The sequence below is a fragment of the Grosmannia clavigera genome, assembly GCF_000143105.1.
Source record: "Grosmannia clavigera kw1407 unplaced genomic scaffold GCSC_140, whole genome shotgun sequence".
Classification (NCBI taxonomy): Eukaryota; Fungi; Ascomycota; class Sordariomycetes; order Ophiostomatales; family Ophiostomataceae; genus Leptographium; species Leptographium clavigerum.
The window spans coordinates 3,558,927-3,578,953 of NW_014040801.1; the positions used below are offsets into that span (position 1 = coordinate 3,558,927).

Below are 20,027 nucleotides of genomic sequence, written 5' to 3' on the forward strand. Positions count from 1 at the left end.
CCTTAAAGCTGCTCTCTTCTTACGTACTACGTACGTATAACGTTTGCTTTATAGTCTTTTAAGGTGCTATTACTCTTTCTACCTTTTAACTTAAGTAGCTTAATAGTAAAAGAATTAAGAATTATTAAAGGTATACTTAGGTAAGCTAGGTAAGTTAGGTAGGCAAAAAGGTATCTTCTTAATAAAAGAAAGTAGCTGTATATTTAATAACTAATTCTTATCTTTTATACTTTAAAGGAGTATAGAAGGCGCTCTTTATTATAGGCGCACCTTTAGCGCACTAAGTGCGTAGGATAGGCGCGACCTTATTTCTACTTAGCCTATATGCTAGTATATGCTATAGCCTATGCGTAGACTATGCTATATAGCCTATGCTATAAGCATTGCTTTTAGTTTATAATATATATTTAATATGCTATGCGTATACTATATACAGCTTATACGTAGCTTACGTTAGTTTTCTTTCTAAGGTAGCGTTATATTTTATAAAAAAGTAAGTTTTAGTTTTATTATTATTATAATATAGTTTCTTTACTAGCTTGCTAGCTAATATACTATTAACTATAATAGCTTATTTTTAATTATTTTACTTTATTTTTTATTCTTAGCCTTAAGACTAATACTTTTTATAAGCGTTTATAACCTTTATTACTATACTAAAAGGCTTACCAATAGTTTTACTTTAATACTACTTTACTAAGTAGTTATCAAGCCTTTACTAGTATTTTTAAGTAATTTTGCTAGCTTTATTTAAAAGATTACTAATCTTTTATTATAAGTAATCTTACTTTTACTAATATATTAGCAATAACTTACTACTTTACTATAGTATCTAACTTTCTTTATAAATATAGTATATTTAAAATTTAAAGTTTAAATATTTTTAATAAATAAATATAATAAAGTAGTCTTATATAAGGCATATAACTAAAGGCTTACTAGTATAAAGATAGTTATAGTACTTTTACTAGTTAACTACTAGTTTAATAGTATAACGCCGCCTTAAGAAAAAGACTAATGTAGGCTACACATAAGCTATACGTAGTATACATATAGCGTATTAAATATACATTATAAACTAAAAGCAGTGCTTATAGCGTAAGCTATATAGCATAGTCTACGCATAGGCTATAGCACATACTAGCGCATAAGCTAAGTAAAAACAAGGTCGCGCCTACCTTATATACTTAGTGCGCTAAAAGTACGCCTATAATAAAAAGCACCTTCTACACTCTCTTAAAGTGCAAAAGGTAAGAATTAGCTATTAAATATATAGCTACTTTCTCTTATTAAGAAGATACCTTCTTACCTACCTAACTTACCTTGCTTACTTAAGTATACCTTTAATAATTCCTGATTCTTTTACTATTAGGCTACTTAAGTTAAAAGGTAGAAGGAGTAATAACACCTTAAAAGACTATAAAGCAAACGTTATACGTACGTAGTACGTAAGAAAAGAGCAGCTTTAAGGCAATAGTTAAGAACCCTTTTAACCTTATTGTTAAAAAAGTAAAGAATAAAAACTTTAATCTTTTAAAGAAGAATTATAAGTAACTAGATAATAATAATATAGGCAAAGGCCTTTTAAGGCAAACTATTAAGCCTACTATAGACTAAATAGTAGTAAACCTTATTGTTAAAAATAATTAACTACGTAAAGCAAAGCGCTTAAAGTAGCAAATAGTAAACTTATAGTAATAGCTTTTAAATATAAAAGCAACTTAAGTAAAGAGTAAGCGTACTTATAGTAAAGACTTTAATAAAGATAGCCTTTATAGTTAAGATATTATCTTAAAAAGTAGTATTAAACTGCCTTTTAAGATACTTAGCAGCTTTTAAGAGCATGCTACCTAGCTATAAGCTAGAAAGCAATACTTCTATCTAGCCTTTAATAAGTTTAAAAGCGCTAGTTATTAGATTAATTATATACTTAAATATATAAAGTAGTTATACTATACTATATACGAAACGCGCTTATAAAGCATAATAAACGTAGTAGTAGTAAAGGCTTAGAGCAACTAAAATATATTTAAAGCTTAAACCTTAACCTTTATAGCTAATCCTTATAATATAGCTTTTATTATTACTAATAAAATTAGTAAAGCTTATTAAAGATTAAGGTAAACCTTTTAAGACTTTAATAACTACCTTATCTCTTTTAAAAACTAACTACCTTTCAAATTAAAAAAGAAATAAGTATAGTTACTATTCTTTAAGCTATTTCTAAAATTAAAGAAAGATCTCTTAAAATTAAATAAGATACTATAAACTAAAGCAAAACTAATAGCTAAAGCAATAATATTTTAAAGCTTAAAGAAGCTAAAAGCTTAGTTAAAATAAAATAATAATAGTATATATAGTAAAAGAGTATAAAAGAGTTAAAAAGGCTATAAGGGTAGCTATAAAAATAATACTAATTAAAAAAATAATTATAATAACTACTATAGTAGTGCTAAAGGTAAAGGCTAAGGTAAAGAGAGAGGTAGACTAGCTACTATAGCTACTAAAGGCTATTAAAAGAACCCTACTTATATAAATAATAAGCGTATAAAGTGCTTTATTTATAAAAGTAAAGGCTACTTTGCTTAAAACTACTTAAAAAGGTAAAAGTCTTCTTTAGATTCTATAACTTCTATTATTACTTTATTAAAGCTTACTTAGATATTTTGTCTTCTTTATTAAGGCTGCTATAAGGTAGTAAAAATAGTAAAAAGCTAGAACTAGTATAGCTAAAAAGTAAAGAGCGCGCAGCCTTTATAATGCTAAGAAAGGCATTTATAAAAGCATCTTTACTATGCTATTTTAACCTAAAATAGGTAATATACATAAAGATTAATGCTTTAAAGGTAGCTATTAGCAAGATTATCTCTTAATAAAACAAAGAAAGAGCTTAGCACTTAATTACCTTTTAGTTAAAAAAACTATAAGGACTAAAGCTAAATTATAGCACTCTAGATTAAAAGCTACTAGTAATTATAAACTCTTTTAAGTAATAGTAATACTACCTTAATAGTAGTAAAGAAATAATTAAAGTTTTATTAAACTATAACAACTTATATACCTTTATAACCTAGCTAAAGTATAATAAATATAAGGCTTACTAGGCTATATACCTATTCCTCTTTAACTTTATAATTAAGCATAAACTAAGCATAATAAACTTAGCTAATGCGCCGTTAAGATAGCTAGATTACTTTAATAAACCTAAATAAGTTAGAATAACTATTACTAAGGTATAAAAGGAAGACGTACAGTTAGCAAGCACTGTAGCTATAGTATAAGAGACGCGCAAAATGCGCGCACCTATTATAAAAGACAATAGCGCTAAGCTAGTTACTAACGCAGCTTATATAAATAAGACGCGTAAGATATACGTACCTATAAAAGAACCTAGTAAGGAAGAGAAGCTAAGCGCTACCTTTAGGATCTTAGTAGCCTTAAATCTTATATAGCAAGCTACTATAGCGTAAAACAGCGCACTGCTTAAGCAGGCAAAGCGTAGTAAACTAGAAAAGCTAAATAACTATAAAAGACCTTAAGAAGACCTTAGGGATATTACTACTATAGCATTAATTAAGGGTCTAACGCTTTTAATAAGCGTAAATAAGAACCTAGTATACTCTAGCCTACTATAGCAACTAGCTATTATTACTACCTTATATCTATACCTCTAAGAAAACAAAGTCTTTAAAGCTATTTATAAAGTAATAGTAAGAATCTAAAACGTAGACCTAAAGGTATAAGTTGTTAAGGCGCGCATAAAGCGTACTATAAGCGTAAAAGGTATAATAAAGCTATAAAGTTTTATACTAAACAGTATATTATTATAAGAAAACTACTTATATATAAGTATAAGTAGTAAAGTAAATGCAATTCTAGTAATTATTAATTACTTTATAAAAATAAACCTCTTCTTTACTATATAGACTACCTTAATAGCTAAAAGCCTTATACACCTTATATCCTAATATATAGAACTAGTATATAGTATAATACTAAAATGTATAATCTCTAACTAAGAAAGTATATTTACTAGCAAATTTTAAAGTAAATATTACTATTAAACTAGAATCTATAAGCAGCTATTAACTATATTTTACCCTTAGACAAATAGGCAGATAAAAAGATCTAACTAAACGTTAAAGTAGTACTTATACTGCTTTATAACAAAAAAGTAATTAAATTAGCCCTTTTTATTATCTTTAGCGTAGTACGCCTATAATAACGCTATTAACGCAATAACTAAAATTAGCTTATTTAAAGCGTTATATAGTTAAAAACTAGACCTATAAACTTGCCTTAAAGGCAGTACAACCGCAAAAAAGGAGTAAGACACGCATAACATAGTCCTAGTAGTGCACAACCGCTTAAAAAAACTAAAAGCTATATAAAAAGGTTAGTAGTAAACTAAGAGTATGCAATAAAGCGCTAAAAGCGTTATTATAATATGCGCTACTAGCTTATAAGCTTTATAGTAAAAGAGCTAGTAAGCCTTTTTATAAAAAACCTTTGCTTAAATAAAAGTTAATACTAAGACGTATTAAGCCCTTTAAAATCCTTAAGACTATAAGCAAACAGGCATATTAACTAGCACTATTAAAACAATATAGCTAACTATATAACATTTTCTTAGTCTTACTATTAAAGCACTAAAAAAGTAAGGCAAGTATAAAATAAACGCCTTTAATAATGCTAGCATTAGAAGACTTAGATAATAAATAAAAAGTAAAAGCAGTCTTAAATAAAAGATGTAAGGCTAGCTAGACTAAATACTTAGTACGTTAAATAGGCTAGCTAACTAAATACAAATAGTAGGTACTAAAAGAAGATATAGAAAATACGTATATAGCAATTAAGTAGTATATGCGCAGCAAGCGCGCAAAAATAAAAATATATAGGCAAGAGCTTAAATTAATTTAACTAGCTAAAAGGCCTTATAAAAGACTATGCAAAACTATCTAAGAAGCCTTTAAAGTAACGCTACGCCGGCCGCTACCCTAGCATAAGCCTTATCTATAATATACGCTCCTACTACTACCTTAAGAAAGGTATTAAAGGCTATAGTAAGGGCAGTATAACTAGTATTACTAAGCATTAGGCGTAGTAGCTAAGAAAGCTACTAAAGGGTTAAAGTAGTAAGCTTAGGCGGCAAAGACAAAAAAGGCGTATATAGTAATAACAAGTATATTTAGGCTAATAAAGCTTGCTAAGCCTTTACCTAGCAAGCTACCTCTTAAGCCTTCTCTTAAGCTTTAATACCTTAGTAAAGATTAAGCTTTGCCTATATAACGTTAGTAGCTAACAACACTTCTAGTAATATAGGCTGCTACTACTTATTTACTTATAATAAGGTAGCAATAAAAGTACTTATAGCATGCGTAAGTGCTATGCGTACTATAGGTAAACCCTAGCTATAAAGCTTTTTATTAAGGCTATATAGCACTATCTTAAAGTTAGCCTAGTTGCTAACTATTAGCAAGAAAACTTGCATTTTATTAGCTACTAAAGCTGCCTATAGCTATTAAAGAGGACTTACCTTATAACACTTATGCTTGCTAGCATAGTAGCCGTCGTAGCGCCTAGCGCTAGCAACGCTATAAATATATAGTATAGCTATAAACTTAAGCAACTTTATAAAGAGAGTTGTTAAAAAGTAGTATAAGCATTATATATATAATAAGCCGTCTAAAGTAACCTAGAAGTAAGCTAGTAGCGTAGCTACTACTAACCCTAAAAGCGCTAGACTAGTAAAGGCAGCTTTTACACCTTAATAAGCTACTAAAGGCCTAACTAAAGGTATAGCGCGCGCTGCAATCTGCGTAGAATAATAAACTAGGCTAGCGTAAGCCTTACGTATACGTTATACGTAGCTAGAACTAGTACCTTAGCTAAAAAGCAAAGAGTATTAAAGAGCAAAGGCTAGGGCTGCAGCGGGTACTAAAGCGCTAAAGGCGCTTACTATAGGCATAAAAGTGTTAGAATTAAGAGTAGCTATATTACTACTAGAAAATAAATTTATTATTTCTAAAAAAAGTAACTAAATGCTAAACTTTATAATAATCTAATTTAACTATAAGACTAACCTTTTAAATAAAAAAAAACTAAAGGCGTTTTAAGTTACCTTTAATAATAATCTTAATAAGCATAAAGAAGCTGCTATAAACGGATAAGCACTACTACTACTAAGAACAAAGGCTATAAGCCTTTTATTAAAACCTGCCTTAAAGGAGTTAGGCATAAGAAAGAAGCAATTATAACGCCGCCTTAAGAAGAGGACTAACGCAGGCTATATATAAGCCGTACGCAGTATATATATAGCGTATTAAATGCACATTATAAACTAGAAGCGGTGCTTATAGCGTAGGCTGCGTAGCGTAGTTTGCGTATAGGCTATAGTACGTACTAGCGTATAAGCTAAGTAGAAACAGGGTTGCGCCTGCTTTACGCACTTAGTGCGCTAGAGGTGTGCCTACGATAAAGAGTGCCTCTTATACTCTCTTAGAGTATAGAAGGTAAGAATTAGCTATTAAATATACGGCTGCTTTCTCTTATTAAGAAGATACCTTTTTGCTTGCTTAACTTACTTAGCTTACTTAAGTATACCTTTAATAAATAGCTAGTTAGCTACTTACTTAAATAATTTTTATATCTTTTAATATATTAATATATATATTAGTATTATAGGCGTCTTTTATTATTACTAACTACTCTTTAGTCTTAGTAGTAGTAGCACTAATAGTAAGCTTTTTAATATTATATTATAGTAGCTTATTATCTTAATAGTAATTGCTAAGTAATAGTTTTATAGCCTTTATAGCTATAATATTAGTTAGTACCTTTAGCATTTATATAATATAAGTATATTTATTACTTTATAGTAGGTTTTTAGTTAGCAAGGTATTATTTAATAGCACTTATACTAGTCTTATATTTAATTTAACAAATAAGATAAAAGTGCCTCTTAATCTTATATATAAGGTATAGCTGCTATGCATTAGCATAAAGGGTAGCATTAGTAAGTCTTTTACCGCTAAGAGCTTATATACTTCTTATAAAGTAGCTGCCTTATAATTAAACATTACTCTTTATAAAATAAAAGTTAAAGAATATAAAAGTTTATGTATAATATATAGATATAAAGGCTTAAACATACTTATACTATTATATTAAGACTTAAACTTAACAAACTATATAAGACTAGTAGGTAAAAGCCTACTATTTAATTTATACGTAAATAAAGGGTACGTAATAGCGTAACCCTAAGCGGGTATAGTATAGCTAAGTAGCTATGCTTTGCCTTATTTATATATTAAGATAGTTTCTTAAGTCTAATTCTTAGTAAGCGGTAGGTTGCTAAACCGGTGCGTAGGGCATATGCGTAGAATACTCTTATAGTTATAAAGGGCTTAAGCTTTACTAATACTATAGTTTTGCGCAGCTTTTTCTACTAGACGTAGCTAGCTTACTTTAAGCTATATAACGCTTATTATAGCTAAATAACGCGATTTAGCGCCTAGTTAAGCTAGCGTGCTACTTTAGGTTTTTATTTAAAGTACTACTAAAACAGCTCTTTTTATTCTATAAAGATATTTTTATCTAATAGTTTATATAAGAAGGTATAGTAAGCATAGCTTTTTATTAGTTAAAGGCTTAGATCTAGGCCTTTATAATTTGTTTGTATATCTAGTATACAGCTATTATTATTTATAGTAATAATGCTATTATATAACCTATAGTAAGGGTTTACGTTTACTACTTTTTATAAGTTATAAGTAATTATAACTATATTAAAATTAAGTGCTAGTATAAACGTAAGCACTTTATTTATAAGTCTAAACTAAATAGTAGTTATAAAGCTTACTACTATACTAAAGGGCTTCTTCTTTACTATATTACTAGTTTTACCTTTAAAGGCTAACTTAAGGTAAAGCTTCAAGTTCTTCTTTTAATATTTAGTAATAGTATGCTTAGTATAATTATAGTACGTAAATTTTATACTCTCTTAGCGCTTACTAAAAGCTTTAGTCTTTTAACTTTTAACGCTATAGCTACTATCTTTTTCCTTAGTTATCTTATTTTTAGTTTTAATCTTGCTAGTACTAGTGCTGCTACCTTTAGCGTTTAATATAGTATATAATTAATCCTTATAGCAGTTAGTAATAAAAAGCTTTACTACTATATAAGTCTTATTATTTACTATAGTAACTTATTTACTTTACTAAAAGTCTAGCAGCTTTATATTTGAGGTAGAAAACTTTTTATAAACGTAGCTTACTAGATTTATAGCTTTTTACTTGCCTATAAGCAGTTTAACGTAAGTATTATAGCTATAGATAACTTCTTTAATCTTACTAAATGTAAGGATATTCCACACACGCGTCCTTACACACCGGTTCGGCAACCCGTCGCTTACTAAGCAGCAAACTTAACAAACTATCTTAACACGTTACACAAGACCAGCACAGCCACTTAGCTGTGCTACGCCCTACTAAGGTTGCGCTACACTGCATCTTCTAGTTACGTATAAATTAGCTAGCAAGCTATTGCCTACTAGTCTACTATAGTTTATTAAGTTAAAGTTTTAATATATAAGTACAAACACGTTTGAAGCCTTTAAAATTACACATTGCATACTAACCCTTATATTCTTTAACTTCTTTTCTATAAGGAGTAATGTCTGATTATAGGGCGGCTACTCTGCGATTTATACGCGAACTGTTAGAAGTAAAGGATGTGCTAATACTACCCTTTATGCTAATGCATAGCAGCTATACCTTAAGTATAACGTTTGCAAGCACCTTAACCTTATTTGTTAAATTAGATTTAAGACTAGTATATATACTACTTAATAATACCTTACCGGCTAATAAGTAGCTATAAAGCAATAAATATACTTATATTATATAAACGCTAAAGGTACTAACTAACTTTATAGCTATAAGGGCTATAAGGCTACTGCCTAGCAATTGCTACTATAATAATAAGCTATTATAATATAGTATTAAAAAGCTAGAAATTAGTGCTACTACTACTAAGATAAAAGAGTAGTTAATAATAATAAAAGACGCTTATAATACTAATATATATAGTAACGCGTTAAAAGATATAAAGATTATTTAGGTAAGTAGTTAATTAGTAAAAGCACTATAACTACCTTTATACTAGTAAGCTTTTAGTTATACGCCTTATATAAACATACTTTATTATATTTATTTATTAAAAATACTTAAACTTTAAATTTTAAATATACTATATTTATAAAGAAAGCTAGACGCTTTAGTAAGGTAGTAAGTTGCTAGTAGTATACTAGCAAAAGTAAAATTACTTATAATAAAAGATTAGTAATACCTTTAACTAGGTAAGCAAGATTACTTAAAAGTACTAGCAAAAGCTAAATAACTACTTAATAAAGTAGTATTAAAATAAGACTATTAGTAAATCTTTTAGTATAGTAATAAAGATTATAAATGTTTATAAAGAGTATTAGTCTTAAAGTTAAAAGTAAAAGAAAAGATAAAATAACTAAAAGTAAGCAGTAATAGTTAATAGCATACTAGCTAGCAAGCTAATAAAGAAATAGTGCTATAATAATAATAAGATAGAAAACTATAGTTTTATAAGGAGTAACTAAATCTTATAACTAGTTGCTAGCTAAAGTTAGTCTACTTCTTAACTTATTAACCTTAGTAGTTTAAATAACATTAATATTATATTAAAATGCTAGAATTATAGTAAGAGTAAGCATACCTTTTAAGAGTGCTTAAAGCTTAAAACTTATATATAAGTTAAAGAGCTTTAAGCAAAACTAAAAGATAGTCTTTAAAAGCTTAATAACTAAAAGGCAATTTACTTTAACTAAGAAAACTAGCAAGGTTAATAAAAAAGCTTTAGCTTTTATTAATCTTACTAGCATAGCTAACTATAGATATAATTTCTTACTACTATACCTTAGCTAAGGCATAGACGCCTAGCAATTATTAGGCTACTATTATTATAAACCTAAATTCTTATATTAACTTAAATGTAGTTAACTTAAAGGTTGTTTAATAGCTTAGTCTAAAGCTGCTTTAGTAGCACTTAAACTTAAACCTAGTCTTTATTAATAAAAAAGCACTATAAGCTTATAGCTTATATAAGCTAACTATTATACTAATAAAGAATAAAGTCTCTTATATATTAACGTAAGTCTTTATAGCTGTTTACTAAATAGGCGCTAACTATAAAGATATTATCTTAAGTTATAAAAAGCTAGGGTTTTTAAACGTTATTATTAATACTATTTAATAGGCTTAGTTATTTACTATTATAGTTTTTAAAACCTTTAAGCAAATAAGCTAATGCTTATATAATAGTAAGAAGTTGTTTGCTATCTACTTAACGCAGTTAGATTTAAGCTTTTATAAACTAAACATTCTTACTATAGATAATAATCTAGCTTTACTAAACCTTAGCTAGCAACTACTATTTTGTATATAACTATTTGCTAAAGTATTTAATACTAATAAAGTAAAGAAACTACCCTTATTAGCAGACGCAAAGTACTTAATTAAGCTAAAAAACAGCGTAAAGGTGCTATATAGCCTGCTATACTTGCTATCTTCTGCCTAGTAAGAGAAGCTTTACTACTTTATTAACAAGTTGTTAGCAAATAAGTAGATTGCTTATAGTAATAGTTTAGCTAGAGCCTTAGTAATTTTTATCTTAAAGAAAGATAGTACTTTATATATATATATTAACTACTAAGGTTTAAATTAAGTAACTAAAAAGGACTACTACTCTCTTTTATTAATTAATAAGCTATTAAATTGTTTAAATAGCGTAAAGGTATTCTTTAAAGTAGATATAAAGAAAGCGTACTATAGAATCTAAGTTAAGGCCTTTAATCAGTAAAAGACTACTTTTTAAATAAAATATAAGCTCTTTAAGTTTTATATTATGCCCTTTAAATAAACTAACGCGCTAGCTATATTTTAAGTATATATTTATTATACGCTAGTAAGGCTAGTAGGTATAGTCTATAAGGTATACCTAGATAACATCTTAATTTACTTTTAGACTAAAAAGAAGTATAAAAAAGCACTTTTAATTAGTTTTTAAGCGGCTAAAGGCTGCTTAGCTATATACAAACCTTAAGAAGTATAAATTCTTTAGAAAGAAAGTTAATTTCTTAAGGTTTGTTATTACTATAAAAAGGCTAGCTATAAACCTTAAGTAAGTTAAAGCTATTACTAAATAAAAAGCTTTTAAGTGCGTATAGAATGTTTAATTCTTTTTAAGATTTGTAAACTTTTATAAACACTTTATTTCCTACTACTTTTATATTATATAAGCCTTAATAAAGTTAATAAAGATAGGCCTTAGCTTGCTATATAAGCATAAAGCTATTACTATATAACTATTTATATTAACTAAAGAGGCAAAGGTTACTTTTAAGTTGCTAAAAATAGCATTTATAATAGTAACAATTCTTTGCTACTATAATAATATAAAGCCTATATAGGTAAAAACGAATGCGTTAGGCTACGCTATCTTTAGCATTATCTCCTAGCTTAAGAATAGCAAGTAGCAACTAGTTGCTTACTACTTACGCAAGCTAATAGACTATAAAATATAATAAAGAGTAAGATAGTAGAAGCTTTTAGCTATTATTAAGAGCTTAAAGTACTAACATTACTATCTAGAAGGTTTAAAAGACTTATTTATAGTCTTAACTAACTACTAAGCGCTAAAAAGCGTTATTAAAGAATTAGCAAAAGATCTTTAGAACTAAATTGCCTAATAATTATTCTACCTCTTAGCGTTTAACTTTAAAATTAAGCACTGCCTAAGGTCTACTAACCTAGTAAATAGTTTATCTTATTAACTAAACTATATAAAGGGTAATATTATATATAATAACGTGCTCTTCTTACTTTTTAATAAGCTATAGATTATAAACTAGTTGCTAAGGCTTTTTATACTAAAGGCCTTATTATTATTTATATAAAAGGTATAGGTTACTACTAGCTAAGAACGGCTATTATAACCTTAGTGCTTCTTTAAACTATATAATACTATTTATAATACTTAAGGCTAAAACTAATTACTAAACAACTTGTTTATAAAAGCTAGGCAAAGCTAAAAGAATAACACTTATTATCTACTAAAAGAGAACACTTTATTCTATAAAGATTACATTATTGTTTTATTAGTAAATAAGCTATAAGTAAGGCTAATTAGTTTACACTATAACTCTTTTATAGTAGGCTATATAAAAGTCTATTAGACTATAAAACTCTTTACTAAGAAGTACTACTAGCTAGACCTAGCTACTAACGTTCGCGCGTTTATTACTAACTATTTGTTATATATAAGTAATAAAGTCTTATAGTATAAGCTATATAGATACTTTTAGTTGCTACCTATACTAGTTTAGCTATTCTAGCATATTAGTATAGATTTTATAACTAGTCTTAGGCTAAGCTTAAGTTTAGACGGCTATTTATATAACGCTATCTTAGTAATAGTTAATTGCTATATAAAGTATAGTATATTTATTCTTACCTAAAAGATAGTTATAGCTACTAAGGTTGCCTAACTTATTTATAACTATATAAAGACTAAGTTTAGTATTTTAGAAGTAATTATTAGTAATAAGAATAGCTTATTTACTAGCTAATTTTAATAAAAACTAATATAACTTTAAAAGGTTTAGGTAATAATATTAATAGTATACTACTTATAAATAAATAGTAGCACTAAGATCTTAAACTAAACTTTAAAACAATTCTTATAAACATTCTATAGTAGCTTATAATACTAGTAGACGTAAGTATTAAGTACTATAGAATTTATATATAATAACGCCTACTATACTATAATAAAAACTTCTTTGTTTTATACGTTATACGTATACTACCTTTGTTTTATAAACAACTTTCTTTTTATAAAGGCTATAGTAAAGAGTATATAAGAGCGTGTTAGTTAGCTATAAGCTGTTAGGCAAAAGCTAGAAACGTTATAGAAAAAAGTAATTTACTAATAAGAGAAGGGCTATAATAAGCAATGCTTATATAAAGAATTTATTAAAGGTAAATTTATAAGCTTATTAATAAAGCACTTAAACTTAGTTAGCTTAAAGAAGCTAAACTTAACCTTTTTACGCGTTTATATTATAAAGAAGCTAGGCTTAGTTATATATTAAGTTGCTCTACCTTTATAGTATACTTACTAACATAATATATTTTATATCTTTTACCTTAAACTATAGACTACCTTAGTAAAAGAAAGAGAAAAGCTTTTATTCTTAAAAATAAGTAAAAGAACTAAAAAGAGTATAAAGTTAAAGATATTATTACTTACCTTAGTAAAGAGTTATAAACCTAGTTCCTAGTAAAATAAAAAGGCTAGCTAGCTAAGTATAATACTTAAGAACTAAAAAAGTACCTAGCATATACTAGCTATAAGTTATAGTCTTACTAAAAGACTATAAAACGCACTTATAAAAAATAAAAAGACTTTAAGGTAATAGCTAGCTATATATAAGCTAATTATTAGTTAACTACTCTTACTATTTCTATATAATTGCATACTATAAACTACTTATTCTAGCTTTAAAGGCGCTCTTTAAAGCTATAAACTTAAAATATACTATTAACAAGCTATTACTTAGCTACTAGCTACTTATTACTATCCTTTTTTATAAACGTTCTTTTTACCCTCTTATCTTTCTTCTTAATACTATTCTTCTTATTTTTTTTCTTACTACTAAGCAAGCCTTTACTAACTAGTATATAGCTACTACTAGCTACTAACTAGCTGCTTACTAGCATACTCTTACTAAATACTACTACACTATTACTACTAGCTACTATAACTACCTTACTACTACTAGCTATAGCACTAAAAATAGTCTTAGCGTTATGCTAGCGCTTAGCTAAAGTTAGCAACTTAGCATAAGACTATTACTTACTAAGCGCTACTAAAGATAGTAGTTAAAGAAAGACTACTACTTAGTTAGTTTAAGCTAGCTTAACTAAGGCTACTATAGTTTATAAGATCTACTTAAGCAGCCTCTTTACTCTTATAATATAGTAAAGCGTACTACTATAGCTAGCTTAAATAGCCGTAGCGCGCTAAGCTAGGCTAAGTATAATAAAATAAGAATTAGCCTAAGTAATAAGTTAGTAATAACTTAATAATAAAGATTAAAAGACTTACTATTGCTTTAAAAGTAGTAGTAACTTAAGTCTATACTTATAATAGTATACCTATATTTAAAAACGTTAATAGTAAAAGCTAGGCTACCTTTACTAACTACTATATAAGCGTTAAGGTAAGCTTTAGCTTTTACTAGTACTAGTAAAGAATATTAAGGCGTAATGTAGCTTATTATACTATCTTAAAATGTTTATGTTAAAAGCGCTAGTTAGTTGCTAAAAGCTTTAACTTATCTTTTTATAAGGCGCGGCTAAGTTCTTTAGCTACTACTATTAAAGCTATTAACTTTTAAGTAATTACTATATAATTACTTAGTACTATAATATATTATTAGCTATATAGCTAATATAGTATACTAAGTTCTTTAATAAAGCTATATATAAAAACTTATAATAAATGTTTAAGTAGGCTTTAAAGATATAGTTTAAGTATAAAGCTTACTATAAGGTTAGCTATTACTTAGTAACTACTATACTAGTAAAAACTTATACTTTTAAAAGATAATGCATATGCTTAAAGAGAGCGTTTTATAAAGTTTATATTTATAAAAAGTTTATTAAAACTTAAGAGTAGCTTTAGTTAAATATTATTTATAAGCAATTATTAGCTAGCTACTATATAAAGTTATAAATTATTATATTAACCTATTACGCTAGTAGGATTAAAGAAAAAAAATCTAAAAAAGTAAAAGTAGTTTTATATATATAAACAAATTTATCTTAAAATTATAAAATATACTTATTATTTTATACCTTAAGATAATAAAAAAGCTATTTTTTAAAACGTTTAAATATATCTTAAAAACTTACTTAACTTTACTTTAATAGTAAAGTAAGAAACGTTTAAAATAAAAAAAAATATCCTAGTAGTAAACTACCTTTACTATTTAATTAATAATAGTTTTATAATTAATAAGTAATAAATAGCTACTAATACCTTTATCTTACCTTACTAGTAGTTAAAAGTCTTAAGCCTTATACTACTATTTTTAGTTAATATATACTATACTTTTATATACTTAGTATTTAAGGCTAGCTTTTTTATAATACCTATTAGTAATAACTTAAGCGTTCTTTAACTAGAATTTAAGCTATACGCCTTTTAAAAAGCTTTAACATATAAAATAACCCTTACATTAAGTAAGATTTAGCGTTTACTACTACTATAAACTAAGCAGTATATATACGCTTTTATATTACCTAAATATAGTTATATAAGCAAGCAGTCTATAACCGCTTAGCAGCTACTAATAACCTAAAGCACTTAACTCTTTTTCTTAACTTTATAAAAAAGGTTTTTAATAAGCAAGTAGCTGCTACGTATACACCTCTAGGCTAATAAAGGCATTACCAAAAAAGAAGAGGGATAGTATAAAGGTATTCTATACACGCGTCCCTACGCACTAGTTCGGCAACCTGTTGCTTACTAAGCGTTAAACTTAACAAACTATCTTAATACATTATATAAGACCGGCATAGCTACTTAGCTATGCTACGCCCTACTAAGGTTGCGCTACACCGCATCTTCTAGTTACGTGTAAATTAGCTAGCAGGCCGTCGCCTATTAGTCTACTATAGTTTGTTAAGTTAAAGTCTTAATATAATAAGTATAAACATGTTTAAGCCTTTATAACTATATATTGCACACTAACCCTTATATAAAGGCATTATAATTAGCGTAAAAAGTTAGTAAGCGCTATAAAGTAAAGCTTGCGCTAAATAAGTAGTTTATACAAATTTAAGAGGTTATAGCGGTTAAAGAGCGCGTTGTAAGGGATATTTAACCGAAAAACACAGCTAGAGAGATGTAGGCGGAGTCTATAAATAGATTTATGCATGTTTTTTATTATATAACTAGTAAAGAAGTCTAGGAAGACTAAATAAAAGATGTGCGTAGATTAAGTAATTGTTGGTTAAAAGGAGGGGGTGGTTGAAAGGGGGGGTAGCAGACTTAAAGACGTACGCGAATACAGTCGAATTTAGCTATAAACGTAAAAGAAAAAGCAAAGAAGGCTTTTGTAAAGACACAGAAAAAACGGTTACGAAAAAACAATAAAGGCTTAAAGCGGCCTAGAATTTAGCACGCTAGGAAGCTAGAAACCATGGTAATACAGATAGCTAGTTGGTTTTCTTATAACTATAGTAGCGGGTACGCAATAACTAGCTTTGTTAAAGGACCTCTTTTTGTGGTAATAATAAGCTTCTGGCTGTTAAGTGCATTTGGCTAGTTAGCACCTATTTTAATAATAGGTGAGCTTTTTAAAGTGGGCTTTTTATTAAAGTTGGGGCGTGGCACGATTAGTTGCAGAGTTTTCTTTGTGTGTATGGACGGGCCCATATTTGTGGCCTGGCGTTTATGGAGCTGCCTCTGGTAGGCATAATCACTGCTCAGATCTAACATGTTTACTCCATAACGGCAAGGGGTGCTAGTTAGGCTAAATACCCCTATGACGATTAAAGCTGTATGATGATCTTCCTGCCAAACACCAGCGTTGTAAACAACTCTTGCTCCGGTTCGGAGCAGCGGTACGGCATGGATGCTGCTCTATTTTCCCGCAACACACTCCGTACGGATATTGGAATCCAGCTCCTATGCATGTCAGAAACGCCAAGGCGCTAATATGGGTCTTTAATCCAATCAACTCGTGGAAGCGGACCGTCATCTAGACGGTTACAGGCAACAGAGTTACAGGCAAAAGAAACTAGGGTCCGACCAGGGGCTTATGCCAGGCTAGTGCCTTTTTTGGCAGTGCGCAGTACAAATTCGAGCCCTACTCGTAGCAACTTACCCTTGTAACCTCCGTACATAGTAAGCGCTCAGAACAGTCTCTTGATAAGCCGGACACCCATGGCTAAATTAGCAACCAAATATAGAATACCTCCAGGTAAAACCCCCTCATAGTAAAAGTAAAACCGCGGAAAAGTACATGTATTGGCAAGCACTAGAAGCTAGTGCAGGCTGCACTGCGGCAGTGCAAAATCTGCACAGTAACCCGCAGGGTCACGTCCAAGAGAAACCTACTACTCTATCACAAGCCAACTTTGAGCTCGGTAATATTCCAAGGAATGATTCTAGTTGCATAAAACAAAGCGACGTAGTGTAAAGTGTGTCTGGTCATAATCTGTAGTTATTGCAACGCTGGTTTTACACACTTGCTTCTAAGGTACCCGGATCGAAGTAGGCAGGTTCTCTTTTACGAAGGCTCACGTTAATATAGCAACTTATGATCTTACCCATACTGCGCCCTTGCTGTATGATCCTGGCGAATGCTATCCGGAATGGATCCATATTCCACCCTCATACTAAACCAGAAGTTAAAAAGTTCGTGTGACCTCTGTTCGGCTTCCAAATTACGATGCGACAAGAGAAAACCGGCGTGTTCTCGTTGTACTGGCCTGAGCCAACCATGTTCATACAGCCCTGCGCGACGCGCTGGCCGTCCACACAGGCGGCAACAACAAAAAAGACACCTGGCGACGTCAACTGAACACAGCAGTCATGCATGCACTTCCATTGGAGATTTCAGCTTGAACGGCGAAGGAAGCGTCGTAGACGACGCAAATTCATCTGGGACGCAGATGCCAGAAACTGACTACGACCATGAGAAACGTGCGTCCGAGGTATTTGCTGATTGGACTCGAAATTCCAACGCAAGCACTAGGGGTGATTGTGTCAAAATTGCGACATCCATTCTCGAGCAGCTCGACTCAGCTCAGAGGAGCACACAGCTTTTGGGGTCTAGCTCCATCATCACAGACTCGTGCCGACAGCTCTTGGCCATCCTGGTCTGTCCGTGCTCCGATCAGCCTGCTGTCGCGCTTCTGGTGGCGTCTGGGTGCATCGCCCTGATGGACACGGTTTGTCGCTACGCCCGCGAGACAACCTCCACCACCAACGCCGCCGATCCGGCATCGTTGTGGGAAACTACGATGACTGGCGACGAGCACCACCAATGTGTTGATCCAAACCTGTTTCATTGGTCAATGTTATCAGTACCACCCCTACCAACTTCCCTGGGCAGCTTGGCCGGCCCTGAGCAAGGTGGGATCGAAGGCCTCGCCAAGATTGCCAAGGTTGTATTAAAATATACTGAACGGTACTCCCCTGAACTTCACAAGGCTGAAGGAGAAGGAAGTGGTACGTACACAACTCTGCTAGTCGAACCCATTGTGGTGCTGCTTCGATCAAAATTGCAGTCTGTTACTCAGGAAGCTATAGGTTGCTTGTTCCTGTAAGGTTTTACGAGATAGTTTTTTGAAGCTTGTTGCGATATAGAACAGACAGATTTATAGAAAACAACGATGTGGAAGGTTGTCTAGTCTGTCCCCTTGTATACGTCGTTGAGTTCTTCCATCTAATGGAGAACTTGAGTTATAATCGACCTTCCGTTAGAATGTAATTGCAAAATCTGCATATCGAATAGATCGGTTCCCACATCACAAGAATGGAGAAAAATGGCATGTAGCATCGAGTACTCAAACATGGCAAAGAAGCCGTTACTGAAGCAAAAAGAGCAATTGGTTTTCATGCTTACAGGTGGGACGTAATCCTCACTCCAGCCTAGCCAGCTTTACTGTTTCTAATTCTGCCCCAATGCGTGACCTCCGACGTATCGTGGGAATCCTTTAAAGCCCAGCCACAGCTCACCAGTTCCCGGAGGTCCACCGACTATCTCCTTCTCCCGGCTCTTGAGCTCTTCCACGTCCCAAGCGGCAAAGACGAGCTTACCGTTTAGGAACTTTGCCTCCGGCGAAGAGATCCACACCAGGAAATCGGCAGGAAGGGAGACTAATTTTAGGAGAAAAAAGGTAGTCTATTAGTTCGTTGTGCTTGGTTCATGTATCTGATAATGTACTCACTATCGTCAAAGCCGAATGGAAGCTTTGTAGTCTTTGCCAACTGGGCGGACATAGCAGTATCTAGGAAGCCAGGATGCACGTGGTGCAAACGCACTTGGGGGTTCTCAGCTGCAAAAGCTTCCAGAAGCTTGACCGCCGCCATCTTGCTGCTGACGTAGGCGCCCATGCCAGGGAAGGGTGGGAACAAGATGCCGGCCGTGGTTAGATTGACAAGGATGGGCTTGTCGTCTTGGGTGTCCGGGCGTGAGCTCTTGTTGGCCAGCACAAAGGCTTGGGCAAGCGCGAGGGTGCCCACGACGGTGGTCTTGTAACCATCCAGGAAAGTAGAGGGTTCCACGTCCAACAGGGGGACAACGGGGGCTAGGACACCGGCGCAGTGAACCAGGACGTCGATACCACCCGACTTAGATGCTACACTGTCGAAAACACCTCGGAGCCCGGGCGCATCGCAGAGATCAATCAGGTGAGTGTCGATCGGCAAATTAGCATAGCGGGATCGCACGAGCTGGGCCGTTTCGGTCAATGCATCCGAACGCCTCCCAAGCAGGATAAGTGATTTGGGTCCCGAAGCGGCAAACGACAGCGCAGCAGCACGGCCAATGCCTCCCGATGCGCCAGTGATTAGTATGGCCTTACCACTGGTAGAGAGCCCTGGAGACGTTGGGTTGATAGCGGGATAAGTGGCCGAGTGGGCCAGCTTGGTGTAAGAGGGTGGTTGCTGTGCCATAATGTCAGGGAGGTCGGATTGAATCAAGTAGAATGTGTGTTGAGAAAGAATCAAAAAAGAATCTTGAGAAAGAGCGGCGGGTGGTCCTGTGTTCTACTACATATCTACCGTCTTAAGTCGTCTTTTTCCAAACGTATTGCAGCGTTGTAATATTGCTTTTACCCAGCCTATCGTTCCAATCGGCGGATTTAAATCCTAACGCCTTTACTACGACGTACGTACCGTTAGCGCTAAAATCCGTA

General features: G+C 31.4%; 1 protein-coding gene across 1 annotated transcript; it reads right to left on the bottom strand.

Moving 5' to 3' along the window:
- Nucleotides 1-18,778: 18,778 nt before the first annotated feature.
- Nucleotides 18,779-19,785, bottom strand: CMQ_398 (short chain dehydrogenase reductase; the record flags this gene model as incomplete). Its single annotated transcript, XM_014317477.1, has 2 exons — nt 18,779-18,987; nt 19,059-19,785. The coding sequence occupies 2 exons, from the start codon at nt 19,783-19,785 to the stop codon at nt 18,779-18,781; spliced, it is 936 nt and encodes a 311-aa protein (XP_014172952.1).
- Nucleotides 19,786-20,027: the final 242 nt, after the last annotated feature.